Genomic DNA, 20,175 nt, shown 5'->3' with positions numbered 1-20,175 from the left:
TACCATCTCTAACCTGTGCAGCTGGCAGTGGACCCCGCTCCGCCCACGCTCTGGACCTGGAGGCCGAGGAGGAAAGGGTGCGCCTGTGTGAGGACCGCCTGGGGCTCGCTGGCCGTGAGCTGCTGCTGCAGTAAGAACCAGGCTGCAGCCTTCGGGGTGGGGTCCGGGCCATGCCTCTGGGCTCACCCGATAGTGCCGTGTGGGATTAAGTGGCCGCTGTGTCAGGTTTTGTGGCTTGTCTCAGGCACAGCTGTGCACCCACCCCAGGCTTTGCTGGGGTTTCTGTCCCTGTTGGAGGGAGTTCTGCTAACTCCCCCTCTGCTGGGGGACCGCTGCTGGGACAGATACCTCTGGCGCTGAGCGTGACCCCGAGGGGTGAGGTGGAGGAGCTGGGCCAGGGGTGGCAGCTGTGCTGAGCCCCCACCCATCCCCCGTGACGTACAGGGACAACAAGGACCTCGTGGAGTTCGCCCGGATCCACCCGTCAAGCGGCTGCCCTGGAGACCTGGCCCCCCATCTCATGATCGCCGGGGGCTCCTCCCTGCAGAGCAGCCAGCTGGGCGGGGACCCAGCCCCCCATCCCCACCCTGCCCACCCCCCCTGGCTGCCCCGCACCCGCAGCCCCTCCCTGTGGATGGGGGGACATTCCTACGGTCAGTGCTCTGAGGGCAGGTAGGGGTGCATGGAGCAGGACAAGAGTCCTGGCCGGGCGTGGTGGTCATTGCTGGCCTGGGGCTGACAGCCCTCAGCCTGGAGCCCTGCTTCCTGCCCCGCACTGCCTGACCTCAGTACCCTGTCTCCCCAGGCCTCGGGCACCCTGCCCTGCACCAGAACCTGCCCCCCGGCTTCCCTGCGTCCGTGCCTGGCACCATGCCCCCCGTCTTCCCCCTCTCCCAGGACGCCCCCACACAGCTCGTCATCCTGCCTTCTGAGCCCACGCCCCACGCAGCCCCCCATGCGCTTGGTAAGGGCCTCCCGGGCCAGGCTGTTTGCATGTGAGGTTGTCAGAAGTGGATCTGAGGAAGGGAGCAGCCCCCCACGGGGGTTGGGGAAGGGACAGGGAGGCAGGCACCCGGTCAGAGCCCGGGAGGCAGGTGCGAGGCGGTCGAGCGGGAGGTGAGGGCTGACAGAGGCCAGCTCGGTGGCTGGGATGCAGCCCAGCGCCCTGTCCCCTCCGGGGCTGACGAGCCCTTTGGCCCGGCCCACAGCTGATGTCATGGACCAGGCTTCACTGTGGCCCCCCATGTATGGGGGCCGGGGCCCTGCCTCCCACATGCAGCACCCAGGCCAGCTCCCTGTCTACTCGCGGTCCCAGTTCCTACGGCAGCAGGAGCTCTACGCCCTGCAGCAGCAGCAGCAACAGCAGCAACAGCAGCAGCAGCGGGCCACTCAGGCTCTGGAGCTGCAGCGGGCCACCCAATTCCAGGTACCTGCCCCCTCGGCCACACCCAGCTGGGACCCAGGGCACTGCTGGCTGCCTCTCTGCTGCAACCTGGCCTGGCCCAGGAGTCCCCACTGCACACTCCCCCCACCCCTGCCCCACACTGATGTGATGTTCTGAGCAGGGGGCCCAGCCGGACTGAGCCTCTGCCCCAACCCAACAGCAGAAGCCTGAGGACCACCACCTGGAGCTGGAGGCGCCCACCCAGGAGAAGGCCTTGAAGTCCACCCACAAGCCAGTTGCCTTAACCCCCACGGCCAAGGGCACCCCCTCACCCGCCACCGCAGGCCCTGCCAAGCTATCACCCTGCTGCCACTCTCCCGCCCCGAAGCCCCCCGCCAGCTGCCCTACACCACCACCGCATCCCGGCGCCCCGTGCACTTTATCCGTCTGCCCCACCGGCAGCCCCGGGCCAGGCTCCAAGCTGCCCAGCGCCGAGGAGAAGAGTGGGGAGGGCCAGCGGCCCGGAGCCGACCTCAACACATTGGAACCAGGTGAGAGCGGGCGGCACTGGGCTGGCCTTGGCCTGCCCCCTTCCACTCAGGCCTGTCACCTGTCTGATGGGCAGAGCTGAATGGGGGGCAGGGCCGCCTGGCTTGGCACCTTCAGGGGTGCCCTCACCGACCCAGTCCCGCCAATAGTGCCTGGGGCAAGGTCGCCTGTCCCCTTGCTCTTTCTCTTCCTTCTTCTCCACAGTCCTTCTGGGGGACCCATAGGGGAGGCACTCAGGGCCCCCGCCCCTGGCAGATGGGGCAGGATGAAGGTCAGGCCCGGCCGGCTGGCACTGGAGCCTTGTGGATAAGGAAGCGCCTGGCCTGCCGGGGACAGTGGCAGGACCCCAGGGCAGCAGCCACGAAGCTGGGCAAGGGAGCTCATCCTCACTGTCAGGGCCCCAAATGCCACCACTTGGGCCCAAGGCAAGGAGAGGCAGCCTGTGGTGGAGGGTCCAGGCCCAGCCTCGGCCTCTGCAGCCGCCCTCCCACCCTCCGCCCCCCAGCTCCTCCACAGCTATTTGATTCTTGCTGAATTAGGCTGAGAGTGTACACGGGAAGCCCGTGTGGCAAACATAAAATTCGTCCCAGTTCCAGAAGAAGGAGGCTGAAGCCATCCGAGGTTGTTGGGGTTTTTTTTTTTTAGTTTTTTTTCCTTTTTTTTTTTCTTTTATTGTAGTTAATGGGGCATAATGCCTCCGACAGGCTGCCAGCTCGTTCTGGTTCAGGGAAAGCCCTGATTCAAGTATCTTGTTTTAAAATCCCCCTTTTCTGGTTAGCCACACCACACACACCAGAGATGGCCTCCAGGGACCGCCATGGACCCCACCCCCACCCCGAGGCAGTGGCAGGAGCTGGGGAGCGCGCAGCTGTCCTGGCCAAGGAGGAGGGCCTGGGGGCTTCCCCTCCTGCACCCGGTGCTCCCCTGCTGCCCCCCTCAACATACCACGTCCCCATTCCTGCCTCACACGTTTCACAGGCAGACGGTTAGCTGGGGACCGTCCCCGCCAGGTGTGGGTCTGAGGTGTTTGAGGTCACCCTCACCCCCAGCTGCTCCCTCCTGACAGCGCCCTCTTTTGCAGACCTGCCTCCCGGATACACGTGCCCTGCGGCCGGCTCGGGCTTCTCCCTGCCCCGCATTGTGCACTCATCTGACCTCTCGGACCCCGAAACTATGCAAACCGCCCCACCAGGGGCCCAGCCTGAGCTGGCCAGGACGTTCCCACCCGGGGAGCTGGGCCCACACAGCCCCCAGAAACTGGAGGAGCCTGGGCTGCCCTCAGGGGCCAGGGAGGCCACCCAGGACCTTGCCACACACCCCCACCCTGCCGAGCGGGGACCCCCGGGGAAGGCAGCGGACCCCAGCCCACTGGAGGGGCTGCGAGAACTGCGGTGCGGGGCCCTCCTCGAGGGAGGGGGCCCTGAGGCCACTGGCCAGGCTGATTCTACTCAGGGAGGGGCCCAAGAGGAGAGGACCATAGAGGAGGGGCGGGAGGAGGGAGAGCAGGGGCCCTCGTTGGGGGCCAGCCCCCAGGCCATGGAGCAGCAAGCAAGGAGCCTGGGTGCCCTGGATCAGGCCAAGCCGGGCAAGCAGCAGGCCCCTGCAGAAGCAGAGGCGGAGGAGGCGGCCAAGTTCAAGGAGGCCGAGCTGGAGGAGGAGGAGGAAGAGGAGGACTGGGGGTTGACTCCCGACAACAGCCAGCCACCCAGGGAGCTGCCGGGTCTGGACGCCCTGGTGGCAGCCACCGTCAACCTGGGGGATCTGCCCGCTGTCAGCCCACTGGACCCTCAGCCCCCCACTGACCCTGGGCCACCTAGCACTGCTCCCCTGCCCCGTAGCTCAGGGATTCATGGCATTGCCCTGCTCAGCGAGCTGGCCGACCTGGAAATCCAGCAGCAGAGGACTGAGCCAGACCTGCAAGGTAAGCCGCATCCCTCCGGAGCCCCAGGAGCTGGACCCTTGGGCATAGGCTCAGGGTCAGCCGGCCAGTGGCCTTCAGCCCTGCTACGTTGTCCCCACAATGTGGCCCCTTGTCAGGAAACCAGGCAGGTGTGCCCATATGGTGTTACCCCCAACCCTGGCTGCAGGATGAGCCATGGGGTAGGGCCTCAGGGCCAGGACTGCACCCTGACGATGGTGTCAGAAAGGTGGCTGTGGATATTCACAATGCCCTGAAGGGGCTTGAGGGTGTCTCCAGTTTACACACAAGGATGCCAAGGCCCACAGGGGTGGGGGTGGGGGGGGTCAGGTCACTAAACTACGGCCTCACAGCCAGGAAGCGGGTAGGAAAGATGGCGCTCTCACTATAAGCTTTCACCTCCTTGGGTTCTGCAGCTTCCAAACCTAGCCTGCACGGGGCCCAGCTCAGGACGTGGCAGCCCTCGCCTCCCAGGCCCTGGGGAGGTGGCACCCCCCCACGTCCCCCTCAGCCTCACTAGGCCTTGGGGCTGACCTGTGGGACAAGATGCTCCTGGGCTCCCTGCACCCTGCCCAAGGTCCCCAGGGTGCCAGCCCAGGGCTGGTGCCGCCCTGACTCGGACCAGAGCCCAAGGGCCAGGTGTTTCCTTAGGCCTCTCTAGCACTTAGGTCCCCCACAGGGACCCCTCCCAGGCCCTCCCTGCTGGAACCCCTTGGGGGGTGGGGGGAGCACCCCCAGCCAGGCTTTGCGCCCCGTTGATATTTATAGAAAGAACCCAACAAAGTCCTCAGCTGGCCCACTCGTTTTCCCACCGCGTGAAGCTCTCCACTGCCCACTGCCAGCCGCCAGCACCTCTTGTGCTGCGTGGAGATATGGGAAGGTTCTTGTAAAGTTAATTTCCCTGAAGGTCTCTGTGTCACTCCTCTCTTGTCTGACCAGAGGGCCACCACTGTGCTAAAGAGAGTAAGCCGGGGAGCCCTTGCCGGTCAGGAACCCTGGGAGGGCCTCGCTTGGAGCTGTAGCGTGAGGCGGGGCTGCCCCAGTCAGGGCCTTGCTGCCCAGAGCCACCGTGTGAGTGTGGCTGGCGTGAGGGTGCACTGAGTGGAATGCCGGGGGCCGTGTGTGTGGCCACCGGTCTGTGCATGTGAATGCCTACTGGACCCGTGCCCATTCATTGAATGGATGCTCACGTGTAGACCACGTGTGTCCCATTGTGGGTATTGCAGCTGCCAGCCCAGGCCAGGCCCTGCTGCCACTGCTGGGTCTCCACCCCACCCTTCCCTTCTGGAACCTTCAAACCCCCCCTCCCCTCCTGTTTCTCCCAAGACCCCCGCCCTCCCCTCTTGGAGCCCTCAGGCCTTCACCCTCCCCTCCTGCTGCTCCCAGGCCCCCACCCTCCCTCTGTCCCAGTTAATTGGCCCGTCTGCGCAGCCTCTCAGCTCTAGAGCTGTTCCCTACAAACTCAGTGACTGCTTTGCCTGAAATTACTTAGAAAATCAGCTCATTTTCTGAGCAAAAGGCAGGACTCACAGAGAGAGAAGGCGGGAGAAGACCATCTCGGGAACAGGCCAGGGTACAGAGGGGAGAGGGGTAAAGATCCAGAGGGACATTGGGGCTTCCTGCCCCTTCCTCCCAGAGGAGACCCGCTGAAGTACCTCCCAGGCTAGGCAGAGCTGGTGAAAGGCCAGGTGGCGGCCCCTGAGAAGTGGGGGTGAGGAGGTAACCAGGTTCTGAAAGGTGACACGGCCCCCAACTCCCGTAGCCGGGCCAAGTGGAGCTGGTGTTCGGGTCCCGGGCTCTTTGCTCCCAGGCTGGGGCCAGCCCCACCCTCACTGATGTGGTCATCCAGAGCCTTCACACCCCCCACCAGTAGGACTTGGCCGCAGGGCCCTGGCTTATCCCCCACCTGGGCTCAAGTCCAGGGAGCTCAGTGGGCAGGCTGCCCAGCCCGCGGACCTCCATCACAGGGGGGCAGGGACTCAGGCCCCAGATGGAGCCCTGGGGTGGGAGGGAGTCGGACACTTCTCTGGCCATTCACTTGGCTGGCGTGGATGGTAGGGCCTGCCTGCAAGGGCCCATCCTCAAGACACCCAAAATGCCCCACTCTGCATTTGGAGGGGCCACTGGGGGGCATGGTGCCCACTGGGCTTCCCATCCACCCTGGAATTTTGGGAAGGCCAGGCCCCGTCCCTTCCGGAGTATGGTTGCCCCTTGTTCCTGAGTGACCCACCTGGTTTAGGTGAGTCAAGATCCCAGACCCCCCTTTTGAACTGCCCTGCTGACCTGCACCCTTCCTCCCACCTTCTCCTGGCCCCGACAGCTTCTACCGGCCTGGCTGGTTGGGCGAAGTCCAAGCCTTGGCCCTCTTCTGTGCCTGTGGAGCCCTCAATCTGCCTGGACAGCCCGGCCCTACATCTCTCCCGGGACAGGGATTACAGACCCCGGAGGCCTGGGGGTGGGGCTGTTATTGTCTGCCACACAGCTCCCTGAACCAGAGAGCAAGGCAGGTTGTTGTTTGGAGGCCAGAGAAGAGCCCAGCAGCACCTCCACCCCTGCCATCTCCCCGAGCCCACCATCCCCTCGCAGAGCTCACCCTGCAGGACTTTGCAGTCTCAGCAGGCTTAGCCTGAGGAGTGGGGGCCGGTGGGGGGCTTCAGGGAGGAACAGAGGGGCTTCCTAGCAGTCACAGTGACCCCAAGAGACGAGGAGACCCTGTGGAACTTTTAGCTGAAATGGGGCTTGCAGATATCCCTGCCCCAGCTGGAGGTGGGAGGAGAAAGCCCCCTCAGCACCTCCCCCACCTTCCCAGGGCACCTTTGACCCAGCAACCCACCTCTGGCCTTGACCCAGCTCTGCGTACAGAGGGTTGAACTTCCGGTGTCCACCTGTGCTTTGTCCCATTACTGAGGGTGGGTGGGCACTTCCCCTTTTGTAGTTACTAAGTATTTCATGGGGATGGACTTTGAAATGGTGTGATATCCCTTCCTCTTCAAACATTGGATTCATTTATCTATATCAGTGTGACTTGTGGATTTTTATTCACTTCAATCCGTTATAATTTGTCACTGTCACTATTTAATTTTGGTGATTGAAGTGTCTCAGATTTGGCCCCTTCAGCTGGATCATCCTCTGAGAACTTCCTGTGTTCCCAGCTCACCCCGAACCTCCCAGTCCCTGGAATCAGCCATTTCTCCAAGGAGCCCAGTTCCTTTCCTCAGAGAATTTTAGAAGCCAAGTTCAGGGTGCTAGGTGTGCTCGTTGCTACTGGGGTGTTGCTGCTCTCAGGCCTTCTCAGAGGGCAGAGCTGGCTGTGTGTTCTAGAAATCACGACTGCCCACTGACACCTCCAGCTCTAGGCACCCTGTCTGACCCCACAGGGCTCATCCTGGCTGGTTCCTTCCCCAGCTGTAGCTCCTCGTAGGATCAGCCCACCTGTGCATGCCCAACCCCCATTTCTGCCACCACCCTCTCCCCTTGGTTGCACTCAGTCCCAAGTCTCCACTCCAGGCCTATCCCCTGGATGGACACTGCCCTCCACTGGCTCGGCTCTGACGCTGCACTGGGCCATCCCTCCCCACCCACTACCGCTATGACACTCCAGGTTTTCATGGATCTGGAAGAGGGCAAAAATGCAAGGCAGTTTCTGTTAAGAGCATAACAAGCCACATGCCCAAATGGTTCGGGCACTGTCCTGAGGACTTGTGCCATCCCAACTGGCCTGGCCCACAGTAACCAAGGGTGACATCTCTCCCACCCAGAGCGGAGGCAAGTGCTAGGTGCCCATCTCATTGTTCCAGGCCGTCTCACTCTGCATGTCTCAGGGAGTCCGGCTGCCTCCGGGCGACTGGGGGTGGAAGGGTGGGTACATGGGGAGGAGGGAGTAGTGTGGGCTGTGCTGAGATGCAGGCTGACATCAAGAGCCTCTTGCACACACACTGACCTTCATGTCCCCCGCAGAGGAGGAGGATGTGCTAGCCTTCAACCTGCAGCGCCTGGCCACGCTGGCCTCAGCCTGGTCCCTGGTAGAGGCTGCTGGCCTGGACAGCCCCGCCTCCTTGGCCCAGCCCCCCGCTGCCGACTCCTGCAGGGCACCCACGCTCACCCCCCGTATGCAGATCCTGCAGCGCAAGGACACCTGGACACCCAAGACCAAGCCTGTGAGTGGGGGGCCCTGGTCGCCTCCATTGCCCAGTGCCGTGACCTGGGGGAGGCCTCAAGTGCCCAGACTGGCCAGCTACCCACCCCATCTTGGTCCCCTAGCTGGGCTCACCAGGTTCCTGTGCCCCTGCCTACTAGGTATGCTCACTGAAGGCTGCCATCGACCGGCTGGACACGCAGGAGGTAGAGATGCGCGTGCAGCTGGCGGAGTTGCAGAGGCGCTACAAGGAGAAGCAGCGGGAACTGGCCCGGCTGCAGCGCAGGCATGACCATGAGTATGGCCCAGGCTGGCAGTGGGGTGGGGAGGGCTGGAACATGGCTTGGGGAGACACCCCCAGTTCAGGCACTGGGGCAGATGTGGGCACAGCCCAGCCCAGGGCCACCGCCTTGTGGGCAGAGGTCAACCTGTGTGTGTACTGAGCTGAGTTGGGCCAGAAGTGGGGGCCTGGGAGGGTCCCCAGAGGTAGTGGAAGGTTGAGGCGTTCACTCAGCAAAGAAACCAAGGGAGAGTGGGGGGGTGGAAGAACCACCCAACAGAGACTGGTGCAAGTCAGAGGCCGGTCCTCATGATAGGGGGACAAAGGGTGAGAATAGTGGTGTCTGAGCGGGGGCTGGGAGGCCGGGGCAGGATTGGGGCGTGGGAGGGTGGAGGGAACGCCTAAAGTTGCCGTAGCAGTGTGGAGAGCTCACCTGACTGGAGTGTGCAGGAGTGTGCAGGACGGCTGGAACTGGGAAGCAGGGATGGTGGGGGCAGCGGGGACGCTGGCTCAGCCTTGCCCTCTGTTTGGGGACCAGGCTCCCGCCAAATCTTGGGAGGGCCCGCCCCCCGCCACAGCCCTCAAGGGCATTGCCCTGTCAGGGAGCCAGGACAGGCGTCAGCCTCTGACCGCCCCTCCTGTGGCTCCCAGGAGAGACGAGAGCTCACGGAGCCCTGCCAGGCGAGGGCCCGGCAGGCCACGGAAGCGCAAATACTCCAGCTTGCTGCCTACCCTGCGACCCAGCGAAGGCAAGAAAGTCAAGTGAGTCTTGCATGCGTGGGCCCCGTGGGGTGCCTGGGGCCGGAGGTTACTCATTGGCGCTGGGCTGGCCCAGGTGCCCTTGAGGCCCGGGCAGTGGGGGCTGGGCTCCTCTCTGGCTTCCGTGGCCTCTGGGCCTCCCTCACAGCTTCTCCTGAAGACCCAGAACCCCGGGCCAGCCGCGGTGGGGAGCGTCTGGGGCACTGAGCCCGTAGCAGACAAGCCCCCCACCCTGGGCCTGGGGCGTGGCCACACCAGCTCCACGCACCTGGCCGTGGCCGGCTGGGGCCGTGGCATCTCTCCTGCCAGGCCCCGGCCCCAGCCCGGCCCCACGAGTGCGAGGCGGCGTTGCGTAAAAGCCTCTTTATCTGCACCGTATAGAGTCGTTGGTCACGCTGCGGTGCTGTGCACGGCTGCCGGCGCGCGGTTATTATCCATTACCCGCCCGGCGCAGTCATTGGCGCACTCCCGGGCCTGGTATAATTGTCCTTCTCGGCTACAAATTGCCTCTCCCGGCAGGCCCATTTGCATAAATCCTCAAGCTCCTCCAAACACGATTGGCGCGGCGTGTGCGCACTGCATCAATCCTGATGATTTGGTAATAATAGTTAAATCGGCACTAAATGGTTCCTTCAATTAAGACAGAGGCAAAAAATTAATCTCAGGGCTTTATGTCACAAAACATTAGCAAACGCGGAGAAGGTTACAGGGAGGGGAGTTCGCGTAGGCTGCTGTGGGCGGGGAGGGGATGCACCATATGGCTGGGGGGCCTCCCCAGGCTGTCCCTCCGCCCTGCCCAGGTGTCACCCGGCGGGGGCTCCAGGGGCCTCCCTTTGAGGACCAGCCGGAACTGTAGGGGCTGCTGGCTAAGACCAGGGCCTGGCAGGGGGCCCTGTTGGGGAGCCCCCGGCGAAGCTGCGCCATGCTTTGCTCGAGCCTGCCTGGCGCCAAGCCCCTGCCTGACCCTGGAAGCCCCATCCTGGTGCTTGCATTGTGGCCACTTTCTCCACTGACCTGAGAAAACAGGCCCTGGCTAGACTGGGAAGGAAACCAAGGCCAGGGCCCTCCCTTCCTAAGGATCGGGGTTCCCTCCCACCCTCTCCCCATCTCAGGCTCCTACCCACTCTCCATCCCTCTGTGGGGCCCCTGCCCTTCAGTAGCTGCTGACAGTTGGGCCCAGGCAGGAAGTGGGAGGGCCAAGGCCCGGGGGCCAAGCATGGTTCCGGGCCAGCTTCCTGCCTGGCCTCTCTGGGCAGGAAGGTAAAAGTTGACGTCTGGCCGCACAAGGCCAGGGCGGCCAGGGCCCTCAGTCTCCATCTGTGACTCATTTTCATTAATGCTATGTGGGTAAGGGAGGGAGTAGGTGAGAGGCCCAGCCCCCAGCCCCTGTCTGGCAAAGGACAGGCAGCCAAGCTCCCAGCCTCACACCTGTGGGACACAGGGAAACAGGCTCAGAGTCAGCAGCTTCCAGGGCCCCATCTGGGAGCTGGGTGGGGAGTGCAGAGTTTCTCCTTTGAGACGGAGAATTGAGGGCAGGGGACAAAGCTCTGAGGGGTCTGAGCCCAGCACTGGGGGTCCCTGGGGGCTAGGAGGCAGAGCCTGGGCACGAGTTCCTCTGGCTGCTGTCCCCCACATCCTCTTCCTGGCAGTGGCAAAGATGCTTGGGGTGGATCCCTTTCTCAGGGGCCTTTTCTGATGCCCTCTTTGTTCCTAACTGCGGTAGCTGCTGGCCTTTGCACTCACTAAGTGACCTTAGTGAGTGCAAAGGCCAACATGATCCCACCCCAGCCTTGCAGAGAGGCACAATGTAAAGATCCCCATTTTCCAGGTAGATAGACTGAGGCCACATCCCAGGTCACACAGTGACCCAGCTGGCCACAGAGCCCTGGCTCCTGAGCACTGGGCTGCCCCTCCCCAGTCAGCGGGCAGAGGGGGCTAGCTAGGTAGCGGGTGCCAGGGGGCTCAGCACTGGCTTGGCCCCCCTGGCCTCCCAGCAGCTCTGTGTGCTTAGAGGAGACTGGCCCAGGGGCACAGCCTTGGCTGGGAAAGAAGCAGGGCCCTTACAGGGGCAAGTAGGTCTCCCAGACATGCAGCTGCACCACACGACCCACCGCGGTGCCCTGGCTGCCGCCACAGGGACTGTCTTGGGGACAAGGCCCAGGTGCCCAGGTGTGACCTGCGCCCCACCCCCGTGCTCTCAGGGCAGTGCGGTCCAGCCTGAGCCTGCTGTGCACCGAGCTGCGGGGCGGCGATGATGAGCCCTCAAAGAAGCGAGGCCGGCTGGAGAAGGGCGCCTACGTGGGCCTGCAACCCGCATCTGCGGTGAGTCCCACGGCAGCCTCACCCTCAAGCCCGGGTGCAGGATGTCAGATGGACAGGACAGGGGGCAGGCGGTAGACCAGCCCCAGGCCAAACACTGCCACCCCGCCCTGCCCCGTGCCACCATCCAGCTGGGGCCCCACTGCTCAGATGAGCAGACAGGGTCCAGTGAGCTTCATGTGCTTCACACAGAGGCGAGCCTCTGAAGCCGCAGGTATGACCCGGGGCTGGTTATGCTCCATGACACCTCCCCTCCCTCTGCTCACTCCAGCGGGAGGAAAGGAACACACAGTTATCATAGGTCACAGGAAGACTTTTCGGGAGGGAGGGCCCACGATGTCCACCAGGTCAGGTGCATACCTGGTGTAGTAGGTGGACCAAGGGCACTGCCCTTCCCTTGGGACAGGCTTCCCCAGGGGTGCCAGCACCCCATTCCTTCTCAGTGCAGTGGGTGCCTCCCACCCCTCACCTATTCTAGGGTCCTGGGAGGGACAGGTGAGAGGTGGGTCTGAGTCTGTTGTCACTTTTCCTGTCCCTCCCAGAGCAGGAGGCTGGTCCTTCTCTCTAGGACATGACAAACACTTGGGCCCTTGGCCTCCCTCTGCCAAGCTGAGTAGGCTGGGCCATCCGGGGAGGCTGTGAAATGGGGGACAGGACAGGCACAAGTTTAGGCTCCAGTGGGCAGGCCCTGTGCCCCGGAGCCATACTCCCTCTCAGGCATTTTGGAGGCCAAGGCCAGCAAAGTGCCACTTTCCAAGCCCAGCACTGGCAGAGGGGAGGCCGAAGGTCGCAGGGCCGTGGCTCAGGGTGGGGGACCCGGTGACTGCAGCCTCCACCTGCCCATTTACAGGAGAAGGTTCGGTGCAAGAAGAGCAGTGGTCAGGGCGACCTGGCATCTGCAGTGGCCCACAAGGTAGCCCAGCTGAAGCCGAAGGTCAAGAGCAAGGGGCTGCCCACCAGCCTCGGCCCCTTCCGGCGGAAGGAGGTGACCCCAGGGGGTCGCATCCGGAAGAAGCTGTCAGGAGCCAAGAGCGCCAAGGTGTCTGGGGCAGCCCGGCACCCACAGCCGGATGGTGGCGTTGCTGGCAGGGAGACACCTAAGTTCCCAGCCCAGCCGGCAGCGGCCGCAACACACGAGGCAGGCAAGTTGTTGGTCTGAGCAGCACAGCCAGGACCTCCACGGTCACTGGAGGCTGGGGGAGCGGGTGGGCGGGAGCTGGGACAGCCATCAGAGCCTGGTCAGGCTCATTGCGTATGCCGGACAGGGGAGAACCTCTCAACTGGCCCAGGATGGGTTCTCCAGGCCCCACCCCCACACGGGGGGCCACAGGGAGAAGAGAGGCTGCTGGATGCATCCTGGAAAGAGGGGCTAAAAATAGCCCTTCTGCCTGCTCCAGCCTGCCTTCCTGCAGTGTCCGGCCGGGTGACCTGGAGGGGTTATCTGGCCCCCAGCAAACACACATGTCCAGAAACAGTAGCCTGGAAAAATAGATGCTTCCTCCCTGCCAGCCCCTGCCCCCTCCCCCAGGTCCCGCCTGAGAAAGAACAAAGGGAGGGAAGAGGAAGCAGGAAACAGGAGGGCATCTGGCAGGGGGACGAGGGAGGGGAAGGGGCTGCCCTGGGGAAGGGGATCCCCAGCCCTGCAAGGTGGGTGCTCCACTGCCCAGCGCATAAGAAAGGAAAACTGAGGCAGAAAAAGGGAGGTCAGAGAGGCAGCCCCTTCTCCTTTCTGATCCAAACACCCTCACCTGGACACCTGGCCCAGGTGCCTGCCCTCGAAGCAGCCCCGGGATGGCAATGACGGGCTCCACTCAGCCCCCAACACATATCCATACATGCGAATGATCCGCTCCCCCGACCCCACCCCAAAATGGCACTGCTCTGATGCCAGATCACCTGGACCACCCGCCTCTCCCCAGGCAGCGGCTCGGACAGTGAAAACTGTGAGGGTCTGTTGGAAACAGAGGCACCCCCCAAGGAGCCCGGGCTGGCACTGCACGCTGGGGCCCGCGTGGCCGTGCTGGGGCCCTCACCCTCCTCCGTGGTCAAGATGGAGGCCAACCAGAAGGCCAAGAAGAAGAAGGAGAGGCAGGGCTTGCTAGGTACCCAGGGGGTGAGGGCGGGCTGGGGCAGGCCTGGCCGATGAGGGCCCCAGCAGGCAGCTGGGGCTCCTGCGACGGCTTCCCTCCCTCCCTCCCCAGGGGCCTGCCGCCTGTCCAGCCCTGAGAGTGAGGTCAAGGTCAAGAGGAGGACGGTGAAAGCCAAGGTGGGCAGCAAGCTGGAGCAGGCCCCGGGGCGCAGGCCCCCAGGTGGGCCCAGCAAGAAGAAAGCCAAGGGCAAGGCCAAGGGCAGCCTGCGGGCAGAGCCGGGGGCCACACCCGGCAGGGAAGCCCTCTGTAGCCCCACCCGGGCCTTCACCTGCCACGAGGAGGGCAGCAGGCTGGCCAGTGAGCGCCTCAAGAGAGCCACGCGCAAGAGCACGGTGCTCCAGCCAGGGCTGCGGGTGAGGGCCAGTGGGCACCCCAGGGTCCTGGGCCCGGCAGGGTGGGTGCCAGATGTGAAAGGCCTTCGGGGACATTTACTCCACTCTTTTCCTCTACTTGCTACACCAAGTCACGCTCTGGGACTCCTATTCAGGGTCACACTCAGGGTCAGCCTGAGTCACACCATGGTCAGGCTGGGGGCAGGAAGGCTGGTGCCACCCTCACCTCAGCCCCTCCCCTCCGACAGCGGAAGAACGGGGCCCTGTCCATCGCCCTGTCGCCCCGCAACGCCAAGGCCATCCTGGGGAGGGGCAGGAAAGCGGGCAAGGTGAAAACCAAGGCTGCCGGCAAACAGGTAGCATCCTCACCCCGACCTTGGGGCCCAGCCAGCCCTGACCTCTCCTGCCCCTCCCAAGAAAACTGACACTTCTGGCCCCCCAGGGCAAGGGCCAGGCGGTGAGCCGGCTGCTGGAGAGCTTCGCAGTGGAGGACGACTTTGAGTTTGAAGACAGCAGCAGCCTCTCAGAGGAGGAGGAGGAGGAGGCCAGTGGCCCCCTGAGTGCCGAGCAGAGCGCCGCCTTGGGTGAGCGGCCGGGGGGGGACGCTGAGCGTCTGGGGCCAGCAGTGGGCGGATGGGGGCCAGATGCTGACACCCCCATCTCCACAGCACGCTCATGCACCATCCACAAGGAGGACCTACAGGACGGGCTGCCCGTGCTCATACCCAAAGAGGACAGTCTGCTCTACGCGGGCAGCGTCAGGACCCTGCAGCCCCCCGACATGTAAGGCCTGGGCGTGCGCAGGGAGGGATGTGGGCTGAGGCCTGAGCGGGAGGTGGTGGATGCGCAGGCCTGTCTCATGCTCCCCTACCCATGCCCCTCAGCTACAGCATCATCATCGAGGGTGAGAGAGGCAACCGGCAGAGGATCTACTCACTGGAGCAGCTGCTGCAGGAGGCGGTGAGGGGACAGCCCCCGCTCGGCTCACCACCCCAGGGAGGTGGGCCTGGCTGCACCCAGCCCCTCCCGGGCACCCCTTGGCCAGCCCTGCCCACTCACGGCCGCCGCCCCCGCTGGTCCCGCAGGTTCTTGATGTCCGGCCACAGTCCAGCAGGTACCTCCCGCCCGGCACGAGGGTCTGTGCCTACTGGAGCCAGAAGTCCCGCTGCCTGTACCCAGGCAGCGTAGTGCGAGGTAAGCCCCGCCCAAGGACCCCCAGGGAGGCCCATCAGCCCCTCCCCTTAGGCGAAGCTGCACAGGAGAGACCCGAGTGCCAGGGAGGGGACCCTGTCTCTCAAGGAGGGCCTCCCGCCAGCCCTGCTTCCCAAGCTGGAGTGGGTCAGACAGAGCAGATGATAACATCAGCTCCCTGGTCGCCAGGAAAAGGCGAGGGTGGGACCTGGGGTGAGGACAGGGTGGAGCCTCTAGCTGTCCAGAAGGCCTAGCAGAGAAGGGGCCCCAGAGCCCCAGACCTGAGGGTTATAAACTGGGCACCTGGGCACCAGCTTTCCTGGGGTAAATCCTTTTGCCCCCTCCCCCAGGCACAGGATGTGGGGACCCTGCGGTCTGACAGGTGCGGGGGGCAGGTGGGCGGGCAGGCCTCAACCAGGCATGTGTTTGCATACATGCGCGTGTGCGTAGGGGGAGGTCGGGGCCCCGCGTCCCCGTGAGTATGCCCTGGGATGCGTGTGATGGATGGCGCTAATATTGCCTCTCCGGCCGCACTCCGGGAGGTGGAGGGGAGGCAGGCTGCTCCCAGCTGCCCTGGCAGCTCCAAGGTCAAATGTGATCAGGGAGCAGAATATCCCAGCATCATCTGTCAGGCACTACGGAGCCCATCCTGTCATCCTCCCATCCCGGCCACCGGGCCACCTGGGAGAACCCCGTGGGCCCCGAGCAGAGGGCCCTGTGCTCAGGTGGGCCCTGTCTCCAGGCGCCTCCAGTGATGAGGAAGGGGACCTGGACTCCGTGGTGGTGGAGTTTGACGATGGGGACACTGGCCACATCGCCGTCTCCAACATCAGGCTGCTGCCTCCGGACTTCAAGATCCAGTGTGAGCCCCAGGGCCCTCCAGCGTGGGGTCCTTACCTTTCTGGGTCAGCCCCTATGGCTGGAGTCGGGCTGGGCCTCCCCTGGGTCCAGACAGTCTCCCAAGGAGGGAGCAAGGGGAGGCGGCCACCCTGGCAGCACAGCGCTGAGGCCACTGGTCCACTCTGCAGGCACAGAGCCTTCGCCAGCCCTGCTGGTGTCCAGCAGCTGCCGAAGGACCAAGAAACCTTCCTGCGAGGCACCCCCACCTGGTGAGGCCACCGCTCCCAGCCTGTCTCCCAAGGCACATGATGGCCCTGAAGCCTCAAAGACCCCCGGGAAGAAATCCGTAGGCAAAGACAAAGCTGGTACTCGCGGGACTGCGGGGACGTCGGGTGGGGAGGCACTCTCGGGAGTGGGGGGCCAGAAGGGGCGGGCAGGTAGTTCCTCTTGACTCTCCCTGGCCTCTCCCCAGGCAAAGCGGAGCTCCTGGCCTCTGGTACCAAGCCCTCCGCGGGGGCCTCAGACCACTTCCTGGGCCGCCGGGGCAGCCCGCTGCTGAGCTGGTCAGCGGTGGCGCAGACCAAGCGGAAGGCGGTGGCCACGGCCGCAGCAGGTGGCAAGGGGCCGGGCGTGCTGCAGGACCTCTTCCAGCTCAACGGCGGCACCAAGAAGCTGCGGGCCCGCGAGGCGCTGTTCCCCGTCCACAGCGTGGCTGCTCCCGTGTTTGGCAACGGCTTCCGCGCCGACTCCTTCAGCAGCCTGGCCAGCTCCTACGCTCCCTTTGTCGGCGGGGCCGGGCCCGGCCTGCCCGGAGGTGCCCACAAGCTGCTGCGGGCCAAGAAGGCTGAGCGGGCGGAGGCCGAGAAGGGTGGGCGGCGGCGGGCGGGCGGCGAGTTCCTGGTCAAGCTGGACCACGAGGGCGTGACCTCCCCCAAGAGCAAGAACTGCAAGGCGCTGCACGCAGGTGACAAGGATGTGGGGCCCAGGCCAGGGAGGCCCCTGCCCAGCCCCAGCTATGGGCACCCGGCCCTCGTGGGCAAGGACAGGAAGGGGCGGTCGCCTGTCCACCCGCTGCCCATGGGGCTGGCACTGCGCAAGTTCGCAGGCCAGGCCGAGTACCCGCTGCCCTGCGACAGTGACTGCCACAGCTCCTACTCGGACGAGGAAGAGGACGGGCCTGGCCTGGCCCCCGGCGTGCCCTCCCGCTTCCTCGCCCGCCTTTCCGTGTCCTCCTCCTCCTCGGGCTCGTCCACCTCCTCCTCCTCGGGCTCCCTGTCCACCTCCAGCCTCTGCTCCTCGGATGACGAGGGCTCCTCCTACAGCTCAGACGAGGAGGACCCAGCCCTGCTGCTGCAGACCTGCCTCACCCACCCGGTGCCCACCCTCCTGGCCCAGCCCGAGGCCCTGCGCTCCAAGGGGGCTGGCCCACACCCGCACGCCCAGCGCTGCTTCCTGTCCAGGGCTGCGGTGGCCGGTGGGGGCGTGGGTGCGGGCCCCAGCAGTGGCAGACCCAGGCTCAAGCGCAAGGAGGCCCTGAGCTTCTCCAAAGCCAAAGAGCTGTCCCGGAGGCAGCGGCTGCCCTCCGTGGAAAACCGGCCAAAGATCTCAGCCTTCCTGCCCGCCCGGCAGCTCTGGAAGTGGTCGGGGAACCCCACACAGGTAGGTGGGCCCAACCATGCACACTTACACACAAGACACACCATCTGTCTCTCCTACACACTCTCTGCGTCTGTCTCTGTCATTCTGTCCTGTGTCCCCTGCCCGCCGCCTGTCCCCGAGGCTCCTGTCCTCACCGCCCTCTGCCCCCGGCTGTCTCCTACAGAGACGCGGCATGAAGGGGAAGGCCAGGAAGCTGTTCTACAAGGCCATCGTCCGGGGCAAGGAGACGCTTCGCATCGGGGACTGTGCCGTCTTCCTGTCGGCTGGGCGGCCCAACCTGCCCTACATCGGCCGCATCGAGAGCATGTGGGAGTCGTGGGGCAGCAACATGGTGGTGAAGGTCAAGTGGTTCTACCACCCAGAGGAGACCAAGCTGGGGAAGCGGCAGAGCGACGGGAAGGTGGGGCCTGGGGTGGGCAGGAGGTTTGGGGGTGTGGGCAGGCTCAGAGTGGGGGGCCTGGGAAGGGGTATCTCAGCAACTGGCACCAGCAGCCAGAAGGGGAGTGGTCATCTATGGACATCCCTCGCCCCCGGTTCCCACACCTCAAGGCCTCCCGGCCCAAGGGTGCCATGGGCCCCACAGGGAGTAACACGGCTGAGGGCTCAGGCCCCAGAGCCAGGCCACCTGGATCCCTCCCCAGCTGGGCCTTTGTGGCTCCCCATGCAAAGGGTGACAGTTTCACCTTGTGGGGGGCTGTGGCCCACAGCAGCCTGTAGCACCTGCCCTCAGCAGCCCATGTCCCCCACCACGGGCCCTCTGATCCCTGCCTCCCAGGGTCAACCCAAGACAGAAAATGCCCCCAGCTCACTCTCCAGTCTTCCCTGAGAACCATGTTTGCAGACGGTGCAGAAACAAGTGTTTCTCCAATTCTGCCAGCCTGCTGGGGGTCCGGGCGCAGACCCCGGCCACACAGTTAAGAGCGTATCCAGAACTGAGGGTCCCGGGTCGGGCGGGGTGCGCTGGCCAAGGGCAGACCTGACGCCGAGCACTCCTCGCCCCCCTCCCCCAGCAGAACGCACTGTACCAGTCCTGCCACGAGGATGAGAACGACGTCCAGACCATCTCCCACAAGTGCCAGGTAGTGGGGCGCGAGCAGTATGAGCAGATGACACGGAGCCGCAAGTACCAGGACCGGCGGGACCTCTACTACCTGGCGGGCACCTACGACCCCACCACCGGGCGCCTGGTGACGGCCGATGGTGTGCCCATCCTGTGCTGAGCCTGCACAGACCGGCTGCAGGTGACCCACCTGCCCCGCCATGCCCAGCGCCAGAGCCACAGGGACGTGAGGACGTGAGGACCCAGCCCCATGCCTCCGAGCGGGAGGCTGGCCCACACCTCAGAGGGGCAGGTCTGAGCAAATATGCAAACCCACCAAGGCAAGATCCAGGCTTTTTTATTATTTTCCCTGGAAAGAGAGAGAGCTTTTGGGCATCAGAACCCAGTTCCATCCGTCTGCTGCGGAGGGTCAGCTGTGCCCCAACTGGGACCTACCGGCCCTCTCTGTTTTCCCACATCGGCAGTTCACGAGAGATTAGAATCCAAGCCATATTTTCCCTAGTACCTCCGACCGTCTCCCACCAGGGAAAGCAGAAATCAGGTGTGTTGTCTATTTATTTCTCTATGTAAATATTGTATTTCTGCGGGAAAGTTTTATGGAAAAAAAGCCGAAAAGGATTTTTTTTCCTCACACGCGTAACGAGGGTATGCGTGCGTGAGTGTGTGTGTGTGTGTGTCTATGTATGTGTGTGTGTGTAGAGATTTTGTTCTGGGGGGGGGTTCTTTGAAAATGCACTGTTTTCCTCAGCCTAGCTGAGTTCCAACTGGGGCGTCTGTGACGACAGAGGCAGCTGGGGGTGGGGGCAGGGGGGCCGGAGGGCACAGGAGAGGTCGGACAGGACCCTAGGTTACACCTGTTGATATCTTGGGGGGACTGTCTAAGATGGAAGTCACACTCAAGTTTATTTCCTTTTAATTCATCTCCTGGGAAAAAAAGGATTGGGGGGGTGGGTTTGATGATGAAGGTCCCTCGGGGAGAGAAGGGATGCCAGAAGCAGGCTCCCCAGCCCGAGAGCGTGACAGCAGCCATATATGTATCTTACCTCTGTTTAAAACAAAGCAAAAATGAACAAATATTTTAAACTATCGATAAGAAAAAGTGATGTTTTGATTTTATTTCCTGAACGTTCCAAGTTATTTCTGATTTCCGTCTCAATGGCCAGCTTGTCCAGCCTTCACTCAGAGCAAGGAAGGAACTGGCCCCCGCCAGCTCATGTGGAGGTTTCTGGGACTTTTCTGCGGCCACTTGGCAGGGCCGCTGGCCTGGCAGGCTAGTGCTTGGGGCACAGAGCAGGGTTCCCTCCTGCCTACAACCCAGCCTCGGGTGCACAGAGCAGCCCTCTGCCCAGCGCCCTGGCTACCATTGTGCCGTGTGGGTGTCCCAGACACTCAGCACCCCCCCATAACCCTGGAGAACTCATCACACCTTCACTTCTCCTGAGGCCAACAGGGACAAGCAGGGCAAGCCAGACCCGTGGCCCAGCAGCCCTTGTCCCCGAAAATACGCACTGAGGGCCACATGCTCCCATGTCTCACCACACTAAGTCTCCCCTGGCCACAATGGGAGCCCCAGGAAAGCCCCCCAAGTTAGCCACTGCT

General features: G+C 63.8%; 1 protein-coding gene across 8 annotated transcripts in view; it reads left to right on the top strand.

Moving 5' to 3' along the window:
* BAHCC1 (BAH domain and coiled-coil containing 1) overlaps nt 1–19,387 on the top strand; it is a 54,577-nt gene extending 35,190 nt beyond the window's left edge. For 2 of the 8 annotated variants that reach the window (XM_060080348.1, XM_060080356.1), the window contains 23 exons: nt 22–130; nt 445–653; nt 806–964; nt 1,209–1,426; nt 1,605–1,935; nt 3,015–3,854; nt 7,809–8,008; nt 8,148–8,284; nt 8,918–9,028; nt 11,227–11,347; nt 12,195–12,490; nt 13,268–13,446; nt 13,546–13,847; nt 14,075–14,182; nt 14,269–14,410; nt 14,495–14,609; nt 14,711–14,786; nt 14,912–15,020; nt 15,760–15,879; nt 16,046–16,222; nt 16,330–17,516; nt 17,680–17,916; nt 18,527–19,387. In XM_060080348.1, the coding sequence (XP_059936331.1) occupies nt 22–130; nt 445–653; nt 806–964; nt 1,209–1,426; nt 1,605–1,935; nt 3,015–3,854; nt 7,809–8,008; nt 8,148–8,284; nt 8,918–9,028; nt 11,227–11,347; nt 12,195–12,490; nt 13,268–13,446; nt 13,546–13,847; nt 14,075–14,182; nt 14,269–14,410; nt 14,495–14,609; nt 14,711–14,786; nt 14,912–15,020; nt 15,760–15,879; nt 16,046–16,222; nt 16,330–17,516; nt 17,680–17,916; nt 18,527–18,736 (5,693 nt within the window). In that variant the 3' untranslated portion in view covers nt 18,737–19,387. The remainder of the gene's footprint in view (nt 1–21; nt 131–444; nt 654–805; nt 965–1,208; nt 1,427–1,604; nt 1,936–3,014; nt 3,855–7,808; nt 8,009–8,147; nt 8,285–8,917; nt 9,029–11,226; nt 11,348–12,194; nt 12,491–13,267; nt 13,447–13,545; nt 13,848–14,074; nt 14,183–14,268; nt 14,411–14,494; nt 14,610–14,710; nt 14,787–14,911; nt 15,021–15,759; nt 15,880–16,045; nt 16,223–16,329; nt 17,517–17,679; nt 17,917–18,526) is intronic. The other 6 variants (XM_060080351.1, XM_060080352.1, XM_060080355.1 and 3 more) reach the window with 6 other exon arrangements.
* Nucleotides 19,388–20,175: the final 788 nt, after the last annotated feature.

This window comes from Mesoplodon densirostris, chromosome 18 (genome assembly GCF_025265405.1).
Source record: "Mesoplodon densirostris isolate mMesDen1 chromosome 18, mMesDen1 primary haplotype, whole genome shotgun sequence".
Lineage (NCBI taxonomy): Eukaryota > Metazoa > Chordata > Mammalia > Artiodactyla > Ziphiidae > Mesoplodon > Mesoplodon densirostris.
Note: the sequence above shows the minus strand (reverse complement) of the source record. Positions and strands in the feature narration are given on the sequence as shown.